Consider the following 14,033-nt stretch of genomic DNA (forward strand, 5'->3'; position numbering starts at 1 on the left):
GGAGGATCAAGTGAATGCTTGTGTGCCTTCAGTCATGGCTTGAGTCCTTCATTCAAGAATTTTATCTGTTACTTTCTGTGCACCCAATGCCAAGTCAAGCACATCTAGTGGCTTTACCTTCAGTAAGCCACAGTCTTGGGAGGAGAAAGGCCTATGCAAATTCTCTCAGAAAAGTGTTGTTGTTTTTGTTGTTTTAGTCATGTCCATCTCTTTGCAACCCCATGGACTGTGACCTGCCAGGCTCCTCTGTCATGGAATGCTCCAGGCAAGAAAATTGGAGTGGGTTGCCGTTTCCTTCTCCAGGGGATCTTCCCCACCCAGGGATCGAACCTGCATCTCCTGCACTGGCAGGAGGATTCTTTACCACCGAGCCACTGAGAGAAGAGAGATACATGCAACAAGAGATCTACTTGAAGTGCTGAGCAAGACACCCACAAACTCTACCCATAGGAGTGGGAAGGAGAAGGAAGGCCATTCAGGAGATTTTGCAAAGGTTGTGTAATTAGTAACATAATTCCTGGGTAGCAAGCAGGCGATGAGGAGTAATGGAGTGACAGCTCACAGTCAGCTGGTAAGCAGCTCACAGTCTGCTTCACGTTCATAGTTGCTCTAAAGGCACAAAACTCAGCACATCCAGTCTAATCGGGTTCTTAATGGGTCTGTTCCCACTGCACCAAGACAATCCAAAGCTGGCTTTAAATCCCACACAAATTCACTTCTCTCCTGCTCCATTTACCTGCCTCCTGCATCACATTCCTGGGACTGGTTTCTCTCTGCCCTGTAGCTCTACAGTCTAGCTCAGGATTTTGACCTTGGATTCACAGTCTGGCTTCAGCTCTTTAAATTGCTGATTCCGTGAAAGACCTTAGGGTCACATCAACTGCCTGTCTACTGGTTACTCAGTAGCTAAACTTGCAAACTCTGAGATTACCAGTCAGGCAAGAAGAAAAAGCTCCTGGGCACATGGCATTCGCTCCACTTGGCTAACTCAGAATTGCAAAGAAAGTTTCCCCTCCCAGAGGTGAATTCCAGCTTGCACAACCAGTGGAGCCCACAGCTGGGAGCCCATAAGCACTATCGCCACCCTCCCCCAGTGCTGGGCAGGTCCACAGCGTTCTCCCTTCACCTTCCCAACTACAGCGAAGACCATGCAGTTTCATGGCATCCTGTTGCAGCTGCGTAATTTTTGACCCTCCAGGCCCCAAGGATAATCAGGGTGACTTCTGTTTTCCTGACTTACTGAGAAGCTCTGAAGTGGCCTGTGCCCCTCGTGCAGCCAGAAGGACCCTGTACAGATTCTTCACAGGATCATTTAGAATAAAAAAGACCCTAGCAGGCACTGGCTGATGACCACCACAGCCAGTGAAAAGCTTAGTGAGCCTGTCTTTCATGGAACATGTTTCCTGGCTCTCGATTTGCTCAATCACTAGATTGTGTCTGACTCTTTGCGACCCCATTGACTGTAGTTCACCAGGCTCTTCTGTCCATGGGATTCTCCAGGTAAGAATACTGGAGTGCATGTCAAGGTTTCCTGGTTAGGGAAGCTTGCGTTGGTGTTCTGGTGCGTGGAACTGGATTTCTTCTCTCTGGAGTGCAATGGAGTGTCCAGTAATGAGTTTTGAGATGGGTCTATGTGTTAGGTGTGACTTTGGGCAGCCTGTATGTTGACATTCAGGGCTATGTTCCTGCGTTGCTGGAGAATTTGCGTGGTATGTCTTGCTCTGAAACTTATTGGCTCTTGGGTGGTGGTTGGTTTCAGTGTAGGTATGCAGGCTTTTGGACGGTCACTTATTACTTAAAGATCCATGTAGTCAGGAGTTTTCTGGTGTTCTCAGGTTTTGGGCTTAAGTCTCCTGCCTCTGGATTTCAGTTTCTCCAGTAGTCTCAAGACTTCTCCAACTATATAGCACTGATACAGAGTGAAGTAAGCCAGAAAGATAAAGACCATTACAGTATACTAACACATATATATGGAATTTAGAAAGATGGTAATGATAACCCTATATGCAAAACAGAAAAAGAGACACAGAACAGTACAGACTTTTGGACTCTGTGGGAGAAGGCAAGGGTGGGATGTTTCGAGAGAACAGCATCGAAACATGTATATTATCTATGGTGAAACAGATCACCAGCCCAGGTGGGATACATGAGACAAGTGCTCGGGCCTGGTGCACTGGGAAGACCCAGAGGGATCGGGTAGAGAGGGAGGTGGGAGGGGGGATTGGAATGGGGAATACATGTAAATCCATGGCTGATTCATGTCAATGTATGACAAAAACCACTACAACATTGTAAAGTAATTAACCTCCAACTAATAAAAATAAATGAAAAAAAAAAAAAGAATACTGGAGTGAGTTGCCATTTCCTTCTCCAGGGGATCTTCCCAGCCCTGGATTTCTTGTTGTTGCTCAGTCGCTCAGTTGCGTCCGACTCTTTGGGACCCCATGGACTTCAGCACGCCAGGCTTCCCTGTCCTTCACTATCTCCCAGAGTTTGCTCAAATTCATGTCCCTTGAGTCACTGATGCCATCCAACCATCTCATCCTCTGTCACCCTTTTCTCCTCCTGTCCTCAATCTTTCCCAGCATCAGGGTCTTTTCCACAGGTCTGGATTTGAGCTGTGTGCAAATTTCCAGGAGGGGCTGAACATAATGATGCTATAAACCAGCTTGGATGCTGAAGGAGGTGGCCTTACAGGAATGGTGGTCCTGAGGGTAAGGCCCAGAAAGGCAAGCTGGCTAACCACCTACACCTGTTCACCAGTCTGGGCAAACCCGGAATTTGGCTGGGGCCGGTCCACAGCACAGAGCTCTGGGTGGATGACTGTAATTGTGTGCCCGTGACCACAGAAACAGTGTCATTGACACAAGTTTCTAAGTATTGAGTTGGGCTTCCCTGGTGGTTCAGACAGTAAAGAGTCTGCCTGCAATGCAGGAGACCCAGGTTTGATCCCTGGGTAGGAAAGATCCCTGGAGAAGGAAATGGCTATCCATTCCAGTATTTTTGCCTGGAGAATTCCATGGACAGAGGAGTTTGGCGGGCTAGGGTCCATGGGGTCACAAAGAGTTGGATACAACTGAGTGAGTCTCACACACACACACACACACACACACACACACAGGTATGGAGTCACCTTATCAAACAGGGCCAGTCCACAGGGTCCAAATTCCATCACACCCAGACTTGTCTGTTTTAAGTTGCTAGGGTCATGCCCTGAAACCTCAGGTGGCAGCCACTTCTTAACTACCTGCTGCTTGTTAGCACTGCTTACGGCTTTGTGGTCTGTAATTTACACATAATTTACATTTAATTTACAGTAACAAGACCAGTCTCCCAATCCCCCCTCACTTCCTGCTCCCTGCTCTCATCTGACCCCCTCCCAGACTGCTGGCCACACACGTGAGGAGTAAATAACACCTCATGGGGACAGTGACTGTCTGTGTCACCACCTTTTTGTTCACTGCTACTGATATTTGTATACACTGACCAGCACAGGAAAAGCACTGTGTATGCTCTTTATGGGCTTCCCTGGTGGCTCAGAAAGTAAAGAATCTGCCTGCAATGCAGGAGACGCGGGTTTGATCCCTGGTTCGGGAAGATCCCCTGGAGAAGGAAATGGCTACCCACTCCAGTATACTTGCCTGAAAAACCCCATGGACAGAGGAGTCTGACAGGCTACATACAGTACATGGGGTCACAAAGAATTGGATACAACCAAGTGACTAACAACATAACAACAGGCTCTTTATAAACACTATTTTCATTACTGTTGTGCTATATAATGATCCCTAAATAGACGGTTTTTCAATTATGGGGCCATCTTTCTTCCAATTGTCAGCCGAACATCCCTCATGTCTTGCCATGACTTCAAATTCAGCATGATTAACATATCCCTCCAAATCAGGTGTTTCCTTCCAACTGCTCTATTTCTTACCATTCTCTCTGTCTTTGGGATTAAAAACCTGAGTCCTCCCTCCAATTCTTTCCAACAATCACAGCTCACATTTTAGCTGTTGCCTGATATCTCAGATTCTTTTCGAATGCTTCCCTAACCCAGCACTTCTCAGCCCTGGTTGTACATGAGAATTATTAGAGGGACAATTTTAAAATTACAGATGTGGGCTTGGGGTGGCCTGGGGTCACCTCTCTTATGTGGTTTGCAGATCATTTCGTGCAGAAGCGGGAGTGGGTGGTTGAGCCAGTTCATGTTCTGCTGCCTAAGCCAGCGGCGCTGGCATGAAGTTACATTTGATGAGAGGAAGGGGAGCCTTTGAGTTCACACAAAGGCACAATACAGACCGAGAAAGTCCTGGCCATCCTCTGAAATTCCTACTCAGCAGACCTAGAGGTTTATATTTTAAATAGTTCCAGTGAAATAAAAAGACTTCATTCCTAAATAACTGCATTCCCATTCTCTCTCTTTTTTGTGCTTTTATTGTTTTATATATTATACCTATGTATATTATAAACCCAGGAATACATTGCTATAATTGTTACTTAAAGAGGTTTAGAGAAGGAAAGCAAGTATATATTACAGAGCTGTTCTATTAACCTTCTGTTTTGCTCTTCTTGTTTCTCTTTATTTCTTCCTATGGATTTGAGTTTCTACCCAGGGTCATTTCCTCACTCCAATACAGCTCTTCTCCCACCTGCTTCCTTCGTGCTGTTATTGCCAAATATGTTACACTTTTACATGTTCTAGCCCCAGCAATGCAATCCTATATACATAATTTTATGTCATTGCTTTTTAAAACAATATATAACTCAACACCATAAAATTCACCCTCTGATGACTATTAATGACTAGTGCTTGTTGGCCATTTCTATATCTTCTGGGGAGAAATGTCTATTCAGATCCTTTGCCCATTGAGTTATTCCTCTTTTTATTATTGAGTTGTAGGATATTCTAGATACAAGTCTCATATCAAACACATGATTTACAAATATTTTCTCCCATCCTGTAAATTATCTTTTCACTTTCTTGATGGTGTTCTTTAAAGCACAAAAAATTTTTAATTAAAAAAAGTTTGAAATTTTGATGATTCCAATTTATCTACTTTTTTTCTCTCATTGCTTGTGCTTTGGTGTCATATGTATGAAATGGTTTCTATTTCAGTTTGTCTTTCCCCTTGCATTTGGTTATGAGCTATAAAGGGAAATCAGGTCATGCCTTGGATATGTCAACTAGTGCTTTGCATCAAGTTTGGAGTTTTCAAATATTCTTTGAATATTCTTTTCTATCTCTTTCTCCCCTCTTCCTTCCCCTTCTCCCCTACTATCATTATGCATATGCTGGTATGCCTAAAGGTGTCCCACACTTCTCCAAGGCTCTGTTCATTGTTATTCATCCTTGTTTCTCTTTGTTCTTATGATTACATAACCTCTATTGATCTACCTTCAACTTCACTGATTCTTACTTCTGACAGATCAAACCTACTGTTGAGCCCCTCTAGTCAATTTTTCATTTTGGTTACTGTACTTTTTGACTCCAGAATTTCAATTTGAATCTTGTAGTTTTTATCTTTTTACTGATATTCCCTGTTTAATGGCATGTTGTCATCATAAATCCTTAAATCTTTAGGTATGGTTTCCTTTAGTTCTTTGAACTTATTTATAATGGCCTTGGGAAGCATCACTACAAACTAGGCTAGTGGAGGTGATGAAATTCCAGTTGAGCTATTTCAAATCTTAAAAGATGATGCTATTAATGTGCAGCACTCAGTATGTCAGCAAATTTGGAAAACTCAGCAGTGGCCACAGGACTGGAAAAATCAGTTTTCATTCCAATCCCAAAGAAGGGCAATGCCAAAGAATGTTCAAACTACTGCACAATTGCATTGATTTCACATGCTTGCAGGAGAAGGAAATGGCAGCCCACTCCATTCTTGCCTGGAGAATCCTGTGGATAGAGGAGCCTGGTGGGCTGCTGTCCATGGGTTCGCACACAGTCAACACAACTGAAGCGACTTAGCAGCAGCAGCACTTGCTAGCAAAGTAACGCTCAGAATTCTCCAAGCCAGGCTTCAGCACCACGTTAACCGAGACCTTCCAGATACTCAAACTGGGTTTAGAAAAGGAAGAGCAACCAGAGGTCAAATTGCCAACATCTGTTGGATTACTGAAAAAGCAAGAGAATTTCAGAAAATCATCTACTTCTGCTTCATTGACTACACTAAAGCCTTTGTGTGGCTCACAACAAACTGTGGAAAATTCTTAAAGAAGTAGGAATACCAGACCACCTGACCTGCCTCCTGAGAAACCTGTGTGCAGGTCAAGAAGCAACAGTTAGAACTGGACATGGAACAATGGACTAGTTCCAATTTGGGAAAGGAGTATGTCAAGGCTGTATACTGCCATCCTGCTTATTTAACTTAAATGCAGAGTATATCATGTGAAATGTGAATTGGATGAACACAAGCTGAAACCAAGATTGCTGGGAGAAATATCAATAACCTCAGATAAGCAGATGATACCACCCTTACGGCAGAAAGCGAAGAGGAATTAAAGAGCCTCTTGATGAAAGTGAACGAAGAGTGAAAAAGCTGGCTTCAAACTCCAACATTCAAAAAACTAAGATCATGGCATCTGGTCCCATCGCTTCATGGCATACAGATGGGAAAACTATGGAAACAGTGACAGTCTTTATTTTTTTGAGCTCCAAAATCACTGCAGATGGTCACTGCAGCCATGAAATTAAAAGAGGCTTGTTCCCTGGAAGGAAAACTATGACAAACCTAGACAGCAGAAATATTACTTTGCCAACCAAGATCCGTATAGTCCAAGCTATGGTTTCCCTAGTGGCTCAGATGGTAAAGAATCTGCCTGCAATTCAGGAGACCTGGGTTCGATCCCTGGGTTGGGAAGATCCCCTGGAGGAGGGCATGGCAACCCACTCAAGGATTCTTGCCTGGAGGTTCCCCATGGACAGAGGAGCCTGGCAGATTAGAGTCCATGGGGTCACAAAGAGTCAGACACGACTGAGCAACTAAGCAGAGCCCAGCACATGGTTTTTCTAGTAGTCATGATATGGATGTGAGAGCTGGACCATAATGTTGAATGGCTGAATGTTGAAAAACTGATGCTTTTGAAGTGAGATGTTAGAGAAGACTCTTGAGAGTCCCTTGGACTGCAAGGAGATCAAACCAGTCAATCCTCAAGGAAACCAATCCTGCATATTCATTAGAAGGATTGATGCTGAAGTTGAAGCTCCAATACTTTGGCCACCTAATGTGAAGAGCCCACTCATTAGAAAAGACCCTGATGCTGGGAAAGATTGAAGGCAGAAGAAGGGAACGACAGAGGATGAGATGGTTGGATGGCATCACTGATTCAATGGACATGCATTAGAGCAAGTGCCAGGAGATGGTAAAGGACATTGAAGCCTGGTGTGCTGAAGTCCATGGGGTTGCTAAGAGTCAGACATCACAAGTGACTGAACAAAAACAACAAATTATCAATGCTTCGGAGTCCTTGTCTGCTAAGTGCACCATCTGTGTCCTTCAAGGCAATTTCTACTTTCTGATTTTTTCCCCTGTGGATGGGTCACATTTTCTGTTTCTTTGTATGTCTCATAATTTTTTATTGAAAAGTGGACATTTTGGATAGTAGAGTGTAGCAACAGTGGATGCTGATTTCCCATTCCAGAGGGTTTTAGCTCTTGTTTGCTTCATCATCATTTGTTTGTTTAATGGCCTGACTGATGCATTGTTTAATGTTGCAAAGTTTATTACCCCTCTGATGTGCAGGCTCTGATGTTACTGCTAAGACAGGTTCCCCTTGCTTTTATCTCTTAGCCTGGCTGACTGCCCTGGATTGACCTCAGCTACTTATTGGCTGCAGGTTGCACTTAAAGACCCTTAGCCAGTTAAATGTTTACCCTTTATCATTGGATGTGTGTTTGGCTTGGAGACTGCTGTCACATTAAGGGAGTTTACTTTTTTGCCCCATGTTTGTTCAGATACAGCTTAGATATCACTTTGGTCAGATATCACTCTGATCACTCCTGATATGCTGCAGCCTTGGGCATGCCTACAATCATCCCGACTGCCAGGTGTGAGTGTGATTTGACTTCTCTTTAAAAAATTATTTACACATTTATGGCTGCATGGGTCTTTGTTGCTGCTCGAGGGCTTTCTCTAGTTGCAGTGAGCTGGGACTGCTCTTCATTGCGGTGCACAGGCTACTCACTGAGGTGGCTTCTCTTGTTATGGAGCACCGGCTCTAGGCTCGGAGCCTCACTGGTTGTGGCACACAGGCTTAGCTGCCCCAGAGACATGTGGGATCTTCCCTGACCAGGGATTGAACCCGTGTCCCCTGCATGGGCAGGCAGATTCTTAACCAGTGGAGCACCAGGAAAGCCCTGATTTTATTTTTAAGACTACTTTCCCTGGCACTGTCCCTGGTCAGAGTAGCTTACTGTTCTGTCAGTGTTTGGTCAGAAGCTGTATTTGTACCGCGTGTGTCATAAGGAGCCCTGTGTTAACAGCCAGTGTGTGTCTTGGGGAAGTTTTCGAGTCTGCTCCATGCCCTGTCCTGAGTGCCCCTGAGTTGGAACAGCCAGGCATGTGCGCTCAGCCTGTCTGATCCCTAGAGTTAAAAGGGCTTCTATGAGGGCGTGCCTTGGCTTCTTCCTCTTTCCCTGGTTCTCTATTAAATTTCTAGCCACAATGCTATTTTGCTTGTATCATGGAGCTACCAGCTCCTCTTGATTGTTCTACCTACGTCAAGACTCTGTTGTTTTCCACAACACCATTAGGAAGAATTCTCCAGGCTCTGTTCCAACACCGTCTTAAGTAGACTTCTGAAGCTCTTTGTCCTCAAGGGTTGCCTTTCCTCCTTGGCAGAGCCCACAGCATCAGAGCTGGGGGTGGGGCCCCTTTTTTCCTGGAGCAACATCCTGCTTTTCCAGTGGGTGGAGGTGGGGGATGGAAGCTACTGATCTCTGCCTGTTCCTTCTGGTGATCTTCTGTAGAGAGATCCCCCCTCTCTACAATTGGATTGAGAGAGGGGTGTAAGACTGGGAGCCCCAGTATTCTCAGCCTGCCATGCCTATAACAGAGAACTACGGGATGGAAGTTCTGCCAGTCTACTTTTCACAGGGTGAAATTAACCACAGATTGGGAGCTGGGTTGAATCTTTTTGTTAAAATGAAGGCTCTCTGGGAGAGTTTCTGTAACAAAAAGCCGGGAGAGGAAGGCTAAGGGAATCGTGGGTCATGGCTCAAATGCTGTAGACTATCATCATTCTTCCTAAAATGTGGGTTTCTTGTACAGTAAGTCCCCTACATACAAATAAGTTCCATTCCGAGAGCGTGCTCATAAGCCCAGTTTGTTCATAAGTCTCAAAAAGTTAGCCTAGGTACCCACTAACACAATTGGCTATAGAGTACTGTACTGTCATAGGTTTATAAGACTTTTCTTACAGATAATACCTTAAAAAAAGCAAACACAAAAATAAAGAAAATATTTTTAATTAAACATACAGTACATTGAAAAGTAAAGTAGTACAGTGCAATAGCTGGCACACAGGGGCTGGCATCAAGTGAACAGGCAAGAAGAGTTGCTGACCGGAGGAGAGAGGGGCAGTGGGAGATGGTAGAGGTGAAGGATCATCAGCAACAAGAGAGGGAGGGCAAGCTGCAATCTTTCCCAACGCTTGAATGCATATTCACACCTTTGAAAGTTCGCAACTTAAGGGTTTGTATGAAGGGATTTATTGTATATTTTTCTGTTTAATCTATGCCCTTGGAGCAATTTGGAGAGATTTTTAATGATAGTGTACGCTTTGTTTTATGGTTTTTACCAGTTAAGTTGTTGTTTTGCTAGGGAGAGGATCCACCTAACTTCTTCCTCTGCTGTCTTAAAATGCCATTCTCCATGTATTGTATTTAGAACAGTGTGCATCAGAGGAAGTGCTTGACAAACGGTAACTGTTATATTTTGTTTCTTGCCATTTATCCTTCAAGATTCAGTGTTTTCCATCCTTAGTGAAGCCCTTCTTTGGGTGCAAAGTCTGTGACAGCAAGCCTGCCTCTGAACCCAGTGTGTGCATGCGTGCTAAGTCGCTTCAGTCGTGTCTGACTCTTTGTGACCCTGCGGACTGTAGCCTGCCATGCTTCTCTGTCCACGGGATTCTCCAGGCAAGAATACTGGAGTGGGTTGCCATGTCCACCTCCAGGAGATCTTCCTGACTCAGGGATCGCGTTTGTGTCTCTTGTGGCTCCTGCATGGCAGGCAGATTCTTCACCACCAAGCTATGGAGGAAGCCCCTGAACCCAGTAGCATTTATTATGATCTGTTTTCCCAATTACTCACCTTCTGTTGGTGAGTGCTGCTCCTGGGCTGGAGTGTGAGATGTCCTGCTTTTTTATATTCCCGACACATCTGATGCTCAGTAAATATTTGTTAATGACATGAAATACAGAGTAGTATAAATTATAGAGGAACAGTTTGTACCCGACAACAAGGTAAGTAATCCCATTGACACGTCCACTCAGTAGGTTATTTTTTTAAATAATGGTTTTATCATAATTCTCACATCATACAATTCAACCATTTGAAGTGTCCAAATTGATGGTTTCTAGTGTGTTCACAGAGTCTCACAATCATCAACGCAGTTTTAGGACATTTTCATCACCCTCACTAGCAGGCATTTCCTATTTCCCTTAATCTCCCATCCTTAGGCAAATCCACTCTCTGTCTTCATGGGTTCGCCTAGTCTAGACATTTCATGCAAACAGAAGCACAGTCTGTGATCCTTCTTTTCTGGCTTCCTTCACTCAGGGTATTCAAGGTTCATCCAGGCTGTAGTGTTTCAGTCTTTTGTTTCTCTTTGTTCCTATAAGCAGTAGTTTATGCTACTTCACTGCATGGATGTATCATTATTTTGTTTATTCCTTCATCAGTTGATGGACATTTGAGTTGTTTCTGTCTTTTAGCTATTATGAGCTGTGCTGCTTGTGTGAATGTGCAAGTGCATGGACATGTTCTCATTTTTCTTGGGTATATACTGAGGAATGGAATTGCTGAGTCATCTGTACCTCCATGTTCAAAATTTTCGGGAAATGCCACGTGGTTTTCCAAAGCAATTTGTACCACTTTTCCCACCAGCAGTATACCAGGCTTCTCATTACTGTCTTTTTGATATAGCCATCCTAGTGAGTGTGAACTGGTATCTTGTTGTGGTTTGATTTGCATTTCCCTGTTGAGCATCTTCTCATGTGCTTATTGGCCATTTGTATGCCTCTTTTGGAAAAATGTCTATTCAAATCTTCTGCCCATTTAAAATTGAGTGGTTTGTCTTTTTTTTTTATTATTTGTGAGAGTTTTAAATTAATCCTAGATACAAGTCCCTTGTCACATATGTGATTTGCAAAAAATGTCTCTCTCATTCTATGGGTTATCTTTTCACTTTCTTGATGATGTCCTTTGAAGCACAAAAGCTTTAAATTTTAATAGTATCTAATTTACCTCTTTTTTCTTTTTGTTGCTTGCTGTTATTGTTTATCCTTAAAAATTGAGGACACAATTTAATATTTTTTCAGATGTGTCTACTCAGGCAAGGGAAACAGAAGCAAAAATAAATAAACAGAATATATCAAACTAAAAAGTTTTTTCTTTCAGTGAAGGAAACTATCAACAAATGAAAAGGCCAGCTACTGAATAGGAGAAGATATTTGCAAACAACATACCCAAAATACAACTCCACATCAAAAAATTAAACCATCTGATTAAAAAAATGAGCAGATCTAAATGGACATTTTTTCAAAGAATACATACAGACAGCCACCAGGTACATGAAAAGATGCTTAACATTACTAAACAGAGAATGATTAATGCAAATCAAAACTACAATGAGGTATCACTTTATACCTGTCAGAATCACTGGTATCAAAAAACAACAAATAATATGGTGATGATGTGGAGAAAAAAGAACCCTTGTGCACTGTTGGTGGGAATGTAAATTGGTGCAACCACTACAGAAAACATTATGAAGATTCCTCAAAAAAATAAAAAATAGAATTACCATTTAGTGCAAAAATCCAGCAATTGCACTTCTGGGTATTTATTCAAAGAAAATGAAAACACTAGTTATGAAAAGATATATGCACTTTTACGTCTGTTGAAGCACTGTTTACAATAATCAAGTGTGAAAGCAACTTAAGTGTCCATGAAAGGATAAAGAAGAGTGTGTGTGTATATATATATGTGTGTGTGTGTGTATACACATATATATTAATATGTTCATATATGCATTGGAATATTATTCAGCCATAAAAAAATTAAATCATGCCCTTTACAAAAACGTGGATTGACTTAGAGGATCTTATATTAACTCAAATAAGTCAGAGAAAGACAAACACTGCATGAGTTCACTCTTGTGTAGAATCTAATAAACAAAACAAACATAATAAAACAGAAATGGGGTTATAGATACAGAGAACAAAATGTGGCTGCTGGACTTCCCTGGTGGCCCAGTGGTTAAGAATCCTTCTGCCAATGCAGGGGACGTGAGTCCCACATATTGCAGAGCAACTAAGCTCCTGTACACACCTACTGAGCCTACACACCCTAGAGCCTGTGCTCTGCAACAAGAGAAGCCATTGCAGTGAGAAGCCCATGCAATGCAATGAAGACTAGAGCCCACTCACTGCAACTAGAGAAAAAGCTCACACAGCAATGAAGACCCAGTGCACCCAAAAATAAAATTAATAAATTTTTTTAAAAAGTGGTTGCCAGAGGGGAGGGAAGTGGTGGTAGAAAATAAATAGGTGAGAGAGATTAAGAGGTATAAACTACAGGTGCAAAATAAATGAGTGTGAAATATTTATTTATTTCATAAAAATAATTGGGTATGAAATATACTGTGTGTGGAATATAGTCATTAACTATGTAATATATTTGTATGGTGACATATTGTAACTAGACTTATCATAGTGATCTTGTTGAAATATATAGAAATATGGAATCACTATGTTATGTAACAGGAACTAACATAGTGTTGTAGGTCAATTATCCTTCAAAGAAAAACTCGTAGAAAAGAGATCAGATTTGTAGTTAACAGAGGTGGGGAGTGGAAGGGGAGGGGGGAATTGGATGAAGGCAATCAAAAGGTACAGTCAGTTCGCTCAGTTGTGTCCAACTCTTTGCTACCCCATGGACTGCAGCATGCCAAGCCTCCCTAACTGTCACCAACTCCTGGAGTTTACTCAAACTCATGTCCATCGAGTTGGTGATGCCATCCAACCATCTCATCCTCTGTTGTCCCCTTCTCCTCCCACCTTCAATCTTTCCCAGCATCAGGGTTTTTTCCAGTAAGTCAGTTCTTCACATTAGGGGGCCAAAGTATTAGAGTTTCAGCTTCAGCATCAGTCCTTCCAATGAATATTCAGGACTGATTTCCTTTAGGATGGACCGGTTGGATCTCCTTGCTGGCCAAGAGATTCTCAAGAGTCTTCTCCAACACCACAGTTCAAAAGCATCAATTCTTCGGTGCTCAGCTGTCTTTATAGTCCAACTCTCACACCCATACATGACTACTGGAAAAACCATAGCCTTGACTAGACTGAACTTTGTTGGAAAAGTAATGTCTCTGCTTTTTAATATGCTGTCTAGGTTGGTCATAACTTTTCTTCCAAGGAGCAAGTGTCTTTTAATTTCATGGATGCAGTCACCATCTGCAATGTTTTGAAGCCCCCCCCCAAATCAAGCCTGTCACTGTTTCCACTGTTTCCCCATCTATTTGCCATGAAGTGATGGGACCAGATGCCATGATCTTAGTTTTCTGAATGTTGAGTTTTAAGCCAATTTTTCACTCTCCTCTTTCACTTTCAAGAGGTTCTTTAGTTCTTCTTCACTTTCTGCCATAAGGTTGGTGTCATCTGCATACCTGAGATTGTTGATATTTCTCCTGGTAATCTTGATTCCAGCTTGTGCTTCATCCAGCCTGGCATTTCTCATGACATACTCTGCATATAAGTTAAATAAGCAGGATGACAATATACAGCCTTGGTATACTCCTTTTCAAGTTTGGTA

At 42.6% G+C, this 14,033-nt stretch overlaps 1 protein-coding gene across 1 annotated transcript in view; it reads left to right on the top strand.

Annotated features, from left to right (window-relative positions):
• The first annotated feature begins 1,135 nt into the window (after window positions 1–1,135).
• Window positions 1,136–14,033, top strand: part of TSPAN33 (tetraspanin 33) — a 55,692-nt gene continuing 42,794 nt past the window's right edge. Inside the window, exon 1 of the mRNA XM_065939139.1 lies at window positions 1,136–1,500. Within this exon, the coding sequence (XP_065795211.1) occupies window positions 1,390–1,500 (111 nt within the window). The 5' untranslated portion in view covers window positions 1,136–1,389. The remainder of the gene's footprint in view (window positions 1,501–14,033) is intronic.

This window comes from Muntiacus reevesi, chromosome 6 (assembly GCF_963930625.1).
Source record: "Muntiacus reevesi chromosome 6, mMunRee1.1, whole genome shotgun sequence".
In the NCBI taxonomy this organism is placed as follows: Eukaryota; Metazoa; Chordata; class Mammalia; order Artiodactyla; family Cervidae; genus Muntiacus; species Muntiacus reevesi.